This window comes from Dendrobium catenatum, unplaced genomic scaffold (genome assembly GCF_001605985.2).
Source record: "Dendrobium catenatum unplaced genomic scaffold, ASM160598v2 fragScaff_scaffold_1220, whole genome shotgun sequence".
Lineage (NCBI taxonomy): Eukaryota > Viridiplantae > Streptophyta > Magnoliopsida > Asparagales > Orchidaceae > Dendrobium > Dendrobium catenatum.
The window spans coordinates 5,682,126-5,692,722 of NW_021319682.1; the positions used below are offsets into that span (position 1 = coordinate 5,682,126).

The 10,597-nt window shown below is 36.6% G+C and overlaps 1 protein-coding gene across 1 annotated transcript; it reads right to left on the minus strand.

Moving 5' to 3' along the window:
- Positions 1-1,433: 1,433 nt before the first annotated feature.
- LOC110101253 lies at positions 1,434-2,194 on the minus strand. The gene has a single exon (XM_020829062.2). The coding sequence runs from the start codon at positions 2,096-2,098 to the stop codon at positions 1,589-1,591; it is 510 nt and encodes a 169-aa protein (XP_020684721.1). The 5' UTR covers positions 2,099-2,194; the 3' UTR covers positions 1,434-1,588.
- Between the last annotated feature and the right edge of the window lie 8,403 nt (positions 2,195-10,597).

Consider the following 10,597-nt stretch of genomic DNA (forward strand, 5'->3'; position numbering starts at 1 on the left):
CAGACAAGATGAACCTATTGACGCTACAAATGATCCAATTTGACTCCAATGAGCTCAAATAAGGCATTTGAATTATGTTGAAAGCTTTTGAATATAAATTGATTGATCAAATTACCTATAATTATAGCATGCTTATAGTCAAATCGAGTGGCTCGATAAGGAAAATCTAACAAGCTAAAGATTATTTGATTTTGATATATTTAAAATATTTAAATGTTTAATAAGTAATCTATGATAAAGGGGGATTAATATTGACAGTATGATATAGTCCTTCGAATTCTGACCAAATTTAAAAAAAAAAATGTCCATCTCAAAAAGTATATAAATATGACCTATTTCTCTACAAAAGAGGGAGTTCGAAGAGCTAAGAAAATTAGGGAATTCTCTCGTATTTCCCGGTTATCACTGTCAATGACCGTGACCAATAACCACCACCACCATTGTTAGACTTTTGTCAACATTTAAACCTATTGTTGGGTTTGAACTGTCTATCTATGGACACCAAATTCTATAATCCCTACAAAAGATACTGGACAATTCTAGTACATGTACTCTCATCTTCTTTAATTATGCAGAATGTATGATTCATGTATCCATATATTTTTTTCTTCATCTTGTGTTTTTAAAGTTAAATATTTTGTCTCCAATATTTTTTTTTTGCGTACTAAATTTTTTTCAAAAACTAAGATATTAAATACTAACTCTACTAACATAAATTTTCTAGCATGTAATAATATTAATCTAAAAAATTATTACAATAAAATTTAAGAAAATATGATAATTTGGAAGTAAAATTATGAAAATATTTAATTTTTATTATTTTGTTTAAAAATATTTGAAATCTAATATTTTAGGGCATTTTATATTATTACTCTTTAAATCAGAGTCCAACCAAGATTGGTTCTAATATATCTTTTTAGCTAGCTAGTCTGGTTAAGCTCAAAATTGGAATCCTATTAAACTAAATTATATTTGCATTAATTATATCTTTATTTTTCTCTAGGAGGACCAACTTAGATTACATCAAGTATATTAAAAATCAAATTAATTAATTAATTAAACTTATAGATTATTAATTAAATTTTCTTTGCATTCATTAAAAATATATTTAAAAGAAACAACAACTATAAAATAAATATTAAGCCATCATAAAAAAGCCACAGCAATATAATGCTCACCTCTGCAAGCTTGGAAGATCTGCTTCAAATACTCCGTAATTAATCGAAGAAAAATTAGATCAGAGATCTAATTCAAATTTAATTATTATAAATTTAAATGTTTTTAAAATTCATTTTAAAATAACTGTAATATAAAAAATATTAATTTATTTATTTATAATTTACACTCTTCTTAAAATAAATTCAAAATTTTTAAAACTTATCCAAATCAAAACTTTAATAAGTCTCCCCAATCAATTTATTTTCCATTAACCATAATTAAATCTCCATCTTTATATATATATCAAACATGTCCACACCAATAGTTCACCAATTTAATAATCAAGACATAGATCTTACCCAAAAAAAAAATCATCGAGCAACAAACAAATGTGAATATTACAACTTAACCGTCCCTCCCATCCTCCCCTTCACATCTCCCCCCTGGCATTCCCTTCATCAAAATTCTGCGCGTAACTGAAAGAATCATACCTGAACCCGCATTGCGTCGTCGGAAGCGTCTTCGCCTGCACAAGCTTCCTTAGCTCAGATCTAATCCTATGAAACAGATGGCGAAGGCTCCCTTTGTTATCGCAACCGAGCATCGCCGTCTCCTCCTCGTTCATCTCCAGATCTCTCGCGAACCCCGGCTTCTTCGAGAGTATCCAGCTCCAGCTCCATTCCCACCATCTCCGAACCGAACCTCCGCCAAACTCTTCGATCAACTCCGGCGCCGACTTCGAGCGGCGAAGCGATGCCCATGAGCTGACGGCGGAGGAGGATAAAGGTTGGATTTTTACTGAGAAGGAGGAGATGATTCTGCGGCGGAGACCGATCAGGTGGCTTTCTTTGTTGGGGGATTGAGAGATTGGGAGCTCGTCTTTCATTGGCTTGGAAGGGAAGAAGGTTTTCTTTTGGTTGTTGTCGACGAGAGATCCCATGGCTGGCTTTCAACAACAACAACAACGACAACGTCTTCTTCTTTCTATGGACGGAGGAGGAGGAGAGAGAAATTTTGGTTGAATGAATATTATTATTAGGTGTGAGACAGGCTGGTTATATTCGTGCATGGGGTGGATCGGGGTCCATGTCGCAACACCTACGGGGAATTTGTCATCTTGAGGAATGGCGTATGGCCGTTCATCATGCTTTGAGATTTGTTTACTATTATGATGGCCTGTGATCCTTCAATTTTGTGTTGTGGGGATTTCCTTTTTTTTTTTCCTTTTTTTTAATTTAAACCTTTACATTTTTATGTATTTATATATCTTATATATAGATTTTTAGAAAATTAATATTAAAATATCAAATACAAATTTTATTTCTTTAAAAATTATTAATTTTATATTTGCTAATATAATATTTTAATATATCAAAATAAATTCATAAAAACATATTTTATATTAAATATATTAATATATAAATAAATATTAAATTTATAATTATACAATAATTAAATGATATGTAAAAAAATTTTTAGTCTTTAGTTTGGTGCGATATGCGGTTTAGTTCATATCGTGAGATGAGAGGGTTGAGCATTTTGAGAAGAAGATGGGTTTCCGCGCTCTATGGAAAATTAGGTCAAATGGTTAATTCAGTGACCAAGAAATTAGGTGTTTTCTCTTTGATCATTGGTATGGGATGAGTGTCCGGGGCCCACGATGTAAGCCATTAATCACTATTATCACAAGCACATGGTTTGTGGACTGCATATTGGATGATTATACTTCTTTATGGTTATAAGAAGTCTTTATAAATTATTAGAGCTCAGTTTTTAAATTAGAAAATTTCAAAATTAACTTATAGGTCATTTGAACAAATTTTTAAAATTATTATAGTTAGAATGAGCTTCTTAAAGATACAAATCCAACGGTATCAATAGCGTCTAAAATTAAGTCCAAATAAAGATAAAGCAAGCACTTTAAAGTTTATATTTGAATATTTATACAAATAAGATTAAGGCCTATTAATACAAACATTTTTGTGAATAAGATTGATGCCCCCCTATTGATAATGCGCACCTCAACACCAATGCCTATCAACAACACTAATGTTGATGCATGTCATTTACATTAATGAACCCAACGCTTACTGTTGATTTGAATAACAGCCAATACCAATCATAACCAATAAAGCCCATAGCCTTCACCAACGTCGATGTCCATCATTGCCATCAAAGCTAACGCCCTTCATTCTAATATCTTTGATGATCTGTTCTAAAAGAAGAACAAGTGAATAGATCATCATTCATCTTTTAATAATAACTTCGGCGCCTCAAATGCCCTTTTAATTATATCATGGAAGCCATCTTTTGCAGTTCATGCTAGTCAGGTATACGTATCAATAGTAAGTGGGGGCATCAAAGGTAATAGGGTATATCATCAAAGGCATCCATTTGTAATAGTCTCTAATCGCTATATAGTGGGTGACATACATGTATAAATTACATATAAAAACAAATATACGTATAATAGAAATATATTCCTTCATGTTTATGCGTCTTTTTGGCCAACCCTAAACCCAAAATGTGTTTCCCTTAATTTTAATACCTTTTTTCTTTCTTATTTATTTATTTATTTTTTACTTTTGGATGTGTCACTATTTAGTACTTCTAAGCTATAAGGGGCATAACCCCCTTTAGGTCGAGGGGCAATTACCCCACCTAAAAAAAAATCATATTATTCTTTAGTTAAATTCTCCAATTCAATTTTTTTTTTACTCTTCATTACAAATTTTTTTAGGTAATTGCCCCCCATAAAAGTTTTAAAATACTATGGTCTTTAGGCAGTTGCTCCCAGCAAATAGTAAATACATGTTATTTATTAATTAAAATTCCAAATATATATATCTTTACAACCACGAGGCACTGCCCCCTTGGACCTTCGATTTACCTGCAAAGTGTACGATGATAAAAAATATGAACAAATAGGGGTCACTATTAGAAGTGTCAATTAAGGTCAATAGGTGTTCAGGTCGAACTCGAAATTAACCTGACGCTATATGACATGACCCAAACCTGATACAAACGGGTCAGAAAATGCAACATGGACCCAACCCGTTGACTTGTCGGGTTGACATGACCCAACACGAAATCCGACGAGACAGACGACTGTCAGGTCGAGGTGCTGCCTCATGTGGCCAATCCGAGGTAGACGGTGGCTAGGTTGAGGCGCTGGCGCTGTGTTGCCTCGTGCGGCCAATCAAGTGTGCCGCGTGGTCCACCATGGACCTGAAGGCGGCCAGGCTGAGGCGCCAGGTGGGTTGGGGCGGTTGGGCGTGTGTGGAGTGGGGCGGCTAGGCTTGACCAGTTGACCACGTGAGAGTTGAGATGAACTCAATCACGTGAGATGCGACTGCGGCACAGTGCGGGCTTCGATACCCGGACCCGGGTTAATTCAGGTAGATTTTGTGTTTCCGAGTCAACCCAAATCCGACCCATTTTTTCAAACGGGTCAAAAAATTGAAATCGAATTTGACCCGTTTTACAAACAATTGACCCGAACTCAAATTTTTTCAAGTCTGATTCGGTCGGGTCAATTTTTGACACCTTTAATCACTATTGACCTATTTTCTTGTACTAAATGGTCGAGCCAAATTGAAGGCAACACCTCTGATTCCACCACTGTGCTACTTTTCTTAATTCTTTTTCGTTTCTTCTTTGTTCATGCTTCCTCACGTGCACAAGTACAATCACATTGCCTCAACGTGCAGAAATGTGCCCTTGCAAAGCCAATATGCGAGAGCCCGGTCCCTCCAATTTCCATCCGACACAGGTGTGCGGTGTGTCCTCTGTGCATGTCGATCTGTTTCAATTTCCCAGCATGCACAAGCTCACAGTTGCGTCCCCAGAAGCATAAGCGTGAGCACCTGTAGCTTGATGCTACTGCTGCTGCAGCACATAAACGAAGGCCAATTTTATAACAACTATAATAATGAAACCGGTTACTGTAAAAGATGGAACGGTAAAGTATTTTCTCCATATTTTGATTGTGACAAATAAATGTTTAGTTTGTGAATAATTTTCTTGCACTTTCTTGACAGTTCTAATAGTTCCCTTCTATTTTTTTTTTTTTTTTACGAAATAATATAACATTGCTACGGGAAGATATTGATGAATTTTTTTTCTCAAATTTGAAAAATTATTTCTATATCAAATTGATCTCTCTTAAAAGTTAAATCTCTTTTCATCAAACGTCTTGTCAGCAAAGTTTTCAAGGCCAAACCTTTTGTAAGAGATTCAAATTGCTGCAAGACAATTGAGAAATTTGTAAGATCGTCAATTCATATTGCAAGATTTTCTGATTTAGATCTTTTAAACGAAGTTGTTTTTCTTCTCTTCTATTGAATTCATAAAACTCTTAGGTTTTTTTTGACAACTTTCTTACTGTTTTTAAAAATAGTTTTTGTGCTAAGAAGCTGCTTTAAGAAACGGTAAGAAAACATTTTCAAATGAAGCCTTAGGCTTTGTTTGGGGCGGATTTCTTACTGTGTCTTAGAGCAGATTTTTAATAAAAAATAAAAAATTTTGTACTAAAAAATTGCTTTAAAACCAATAAAAATGCCGTTTCAAACGAAGCCTTAGGCTTCATTTGGGACGGATTTCTTCTTACTTTCTAGAACAAAAATTTATTGAATTTGAAATTTTTATTTTAAAAAATTATTTTAAAAAGCAGTACGAAAGCTGCGCAAAATGAAGCTTTAGGCTTCGTTTGGGACTGCTAAAGCTTCATTTGGGACGGCTTTCTTACTGCTTCTTGAAGCAGCTTTTTAGTACAAAAATTATTATTTTTCCACTAGAAAGCTTCTTCAAAAAACAGCAAGAAAATCGTCCCAAACAAAACCTTAGTCTCACATTTAAAGCGTTCTAGCTGTAGCCAACTGGTGTCCTATTTTTACACACACTACTAACTACTTTGAATTGATGTATATTTTTCATTGCAAATTCAATATCTACATAGAAGAGTTGATCAAGGTTCCTTAGTCCTTACAACTAAAGGTCTGAAAACGAAGAATTTATCATTTTCAATCAATACATGGTACATATGCAAATGTGAGATATTTTTTATGTAATTTTTTTAAAACGTTCTCTAGAATATTATGCAAAGATCTAGGAGTGTTAGAGGACATGCTCCTATCTATATAATTTAAATGAGGGTTCTCTTACCATTTAAGAGAATGTTGTGATAGTTTCTCCTTGAACTTGAGAGTAGAGTGATTAAGATTTCGTTTGGGGTGGCTTTCTTACTGTTTTTTAAAGCAGTTTTTTAGTTATAATATTATAATTTTTATACTAGAAAAATACTTTAAGAAACAGTAAGAAAGCCGTCCCAAACGAAGCCTAAGGTTCAAATATGTATTGTATACTTCTCGGTCAATAAAAAAAAATCTAAGGCTTCATTTGGGACAAATTTTTTATTTGTATTTATTTTCTAAAATAACTTTTTAGCATAGAAAAATTTTATTAAAAAAAAAAAAAAAAAAAAACTATACTAAAATGAACCTTCAGAAAGTAATAAGAAAGTTGTCCCACATGAAATCTAAAATTTATAATTCCTCTTTCTTTATCTCTCTAACATTTTTATATTAGTCTAATTTATAGTAAGATGTTGAACTTACTTAGTGATAAAAATTAATTATATTCATCCAGTAATTTAATTATATCATTGATAGTATAATTATTTTAAAAAATAACATGTAACACATAAATTTAACAATATATATCATTGTTGCGTCCTGAAGTATTCGTGGCGGTAGAGCAATATAAAGCTTAATGTCTTAGTTTTGTACAAAGATCCAACGCACACACAGATAAAAAGAGAGGGTGAAAAATTCAAAAAAGACACCAATATTTTTATGTGAAAACCCCTATAAAGGGGAAAAACCATGGGGCATAGCCCAATTTGAATGAATCCACTAATATTTGTAGTTGATTACAAATGAGGCCCTTTCTTAGGGGAAGACCTTAGCTTGATGTATATCATTTGAATTATATTACATGGTGAGAATACAAAGAGTCAATGTTGATGTATTCGCTCGGACGGAACGGCCATAGTCGATGGGCAATGAAGGTCGAAAGGAAGGATTGTAGTCAGTGGGTGATGTAAGTCGGAAGGGTCTTAGCCGACGAGCGACAGAGGTCATAAAGACTGTTGTCTGACGATAAAGGTCGGAAGGACAACATCAAATAGAATTCAAACAATGGAAATAAGTCCAGCGTCAGATAGAAGTTCGATGAATGTCAGGTGACAGACAAAAGTCCAACAATATAAAGAAGTCTAACGGAATTTTGGGGACGAGCGAAAGTCCAGCGTCCGGGCGGAAGCCCAGCATTGGGTAGTACTCTGGTGATGTTCAAAATTCCTGTGTCGAATACGACAACCGGTGCAAGTTTGGCGTTGGGTAGAAGTCTGTCGATGGACAGAAGTCTAGTGTCATATAGACGTCCGGCAAAAAATCGGCGACGGGTAAAAGTAGTCTGGTGTCTGGTAGAAATCTGGTGACAAACAGAGGTCCAATGTCGGGTAGAAGTCTGACATCAGTCGGGGGCTTGATAGAACTCTGGCGTTATAAGACATTAGGGTAAAACTCCGGCGTCGGTAGGCTGTAGGTGAAAGTCCGGCAGTGGTCGAGGAGGAGTATCTTCTTTCTCTTCCTTGCTTCATTCTCTTTTTTTCTTGCTTGAGCCTCTCCCCCCGCTCTATGGGATCCCTCTCTATGAGAAATGAGGGGTCTATTTATAGTTTTCTAAAAGCGACATGTACAATAAAATATGAGAAAGATCAAGGGTAAATTGGGAGTGGTTTGAATGGATTGTCGATGTTGATTCCCTTGATCATAGATCATTCATTGGACTTTAGAATGTCTTAATGATGTTAGAATTCAGCGATCTTAGGCTCATTCGATTTGCTTCGTCGAGCCGCTCAATTCGACTATAAGTATGTCACATTTGGAAACCGTTTGATAATCTGAATTATAGTTTGAACCCTCCAAATTTGCTTCGGGTCTTTGATTTGGACTCATTTGGGCTTGTATTGAGTCAAATTTAGTGTCGTTGGGTTCGTATTTTTGAGACGCTCAGTTGGACTATAAGTTTGTTAAAATCGAAGTTGAGATGATCTCCAAATTAATTTTTGAAGTTTCCAACTTAATTTTATCTCGAGATTCGTTCCCGATCAATGTGATTTTTTTATGATACATAAATCATAGGGGTGTCAATTTTTGAGAAGACCCGAAACCCGGCCCACCTAGAAGAATCCGTATTCGGCTTGACCCGATTAGCAAACAGGTAGGGTTCGGGTTCAGATTTTGACCCGTTTAAGAAATGGGTCGGGTTCGGGTTGACCAGGAAACCCGACAATGACTCCAAATTAGGACCTGGACTCCGTTGCTGAGCGCTCGAGAGTTGCGACTCCGGACTCCGTCTGCACGCTACAGACCTGCACTCGCTGACTCGCAGTCCCACGTACAGTAGACGACTCCGCCCGTAGGCCCCGCACTCTCGGACCCGCGGATCCACTAGCTATGCCCGCTCCCGCGGTTCGCACGCTCGCGACTCGGACTCTGTTGGTCTACCTGCGCTCGCGATCCGCACTCGCAGACTCTGCCACTATCGCTCACATGCACGCTCACAACTCGGACTCAGCTACCCACACACGCAGACTAGTCCAGGTGCGCTCAGCTCGCGCTGCTTCAACGGTTCAGCCAAAATGCAGTCGCGTCGAGTCAACCCGGCAACACGTATGGGTCATGTTCGGGTTGAAATGTCCGACCCTTTTTTACAAACGGGTCTGGTTCAGATTGACCCGTTTAGATCTGGATCAGCTCGGGTTCGACCCAAACCCAACCCGTCGACCCAAATTGACCCCTCTAATCATTCATAAAAATAATTCTATTTTCATAAATATTATTGCACAACGTTTTTTAATAAATAAATTAGAGCTTTAGCCTTTAAAATGCGACGAGAAAATGGTTGAATATCTCGGGAGATAGGAAGACACGCACCCAACTCGCCCACCGTTCAGCGCGAGCGCGTTCACAGGAAACGTGCGAGTAGTGACCTGCAACCTTGTAAGGTGGGTCCCACCCAAAGGGTAGCTCATAGCTGTCGGTTGCCGCGTCTCCCTCACCCCGCTACCTCCTTAGGCGTTCAGTATCACACCGTCTGAAATCGCGCTTCCCCCTACCGACACAGTTAAATTAAATACAAAAAATAATTTTAATAATTTTGTGAAAATTGCAGATTAGCATATATGTAAATAAAAAAATTGATTAGACAAAAATGCAATAAATATCAATATATAGAAAGTTCGGTCCACCGCCATTGCTCTATCGCATTCATCGCCTTTCTGCAGAATTTTTATTACATCCGGTGCAAGGACGTAGAGGAACGTCCGGTCGGAGCTAAATTTTCGCCAAAAAACTCGGTATTTTCTCGGTACAACTAGGTATTATTTGATAATAACGATGAATACCGCTCTTTGAAGACCAACACCGAGTTATACCGAGCTATATCGAGAAATACCGAGTTGTACCGAGTTTTTTCTAGGAAAAACTCGGTACAACTTTTGTATAACTCGGTATTGCTCAAGATAGCTCGAAAAAACTCGGTATTGGGTCTTCACATGATGTTATTCCTCGTTATTATTTGATATTGCTCGGTGTTTACTCGGTACAACTCAGTATTTGGCGGGAATTTGCCTCCGACCGAACGTTCCTCTACGTCCGGTCGGAGGACGTAATAATTGTTCCTTTCTGCAAGGGTCCCAATTTGATCTGTAAATTGATTCGAGAGAATATTTTCCCTAAATTATTTAGGAAAACAAAAAGGTACACTAGTTGCCGATCTTATAAGCTTTCCTGGGATTAGTAATTTGCTCCCGAGTCACTTGGCGGCTTATAAATATCTGTTACATTAGTCGAATTTAACCGGCGCAGGAATAATTTTTAACCGGCCAAGGCTCGGTTTGTCCACTGGCGGGTTGACTTGTAATAGATATTCTTAGGGGCTGTTTGGTTGTCTGAATTAGGAGTGTAAAGCAAAACAATTACACGTATATATTAAATTTGGTTGTTTGGTTGATTTTGAGCGGAATAAAAGGAAACCCTCCGAAGCATTAGGCGTGTATTAGGAGGCCTGTTTTGAGCGAATTAGAAACCCGCTCATATTGAGCGGGTTATAAATTCATCGGAAGATCCTTCGCATCATCGTCGTCAGGGGCGGAGCCAGGATTTTTTTCATGTGGGGGCACAATTGAAGTAAAAAAAAACCCTCAACCTTTTTAATCCGGGCTTGGGACCGACAGTGGCGGTTTTAAATTTTTTTTTTTTAAATCATTAGATTTATTATAAGAACATAAAATATATGATAAAGCAAAAAAAAACTTACAATTGAGAACAATAATCTTGAAACTCTTCGTATCTGTAATCTATAATTTCTCCCG

What these genes read in the sequence shown, in the direction of transcription:
- LOC110101253 (XM_020829062.2), bottom strand. Translation starts at nt 2,098, where the DNA reads ATGGGATCTCTCGTCGACAACAACCAAAAGAAAACCTTCTTCCCTTCC.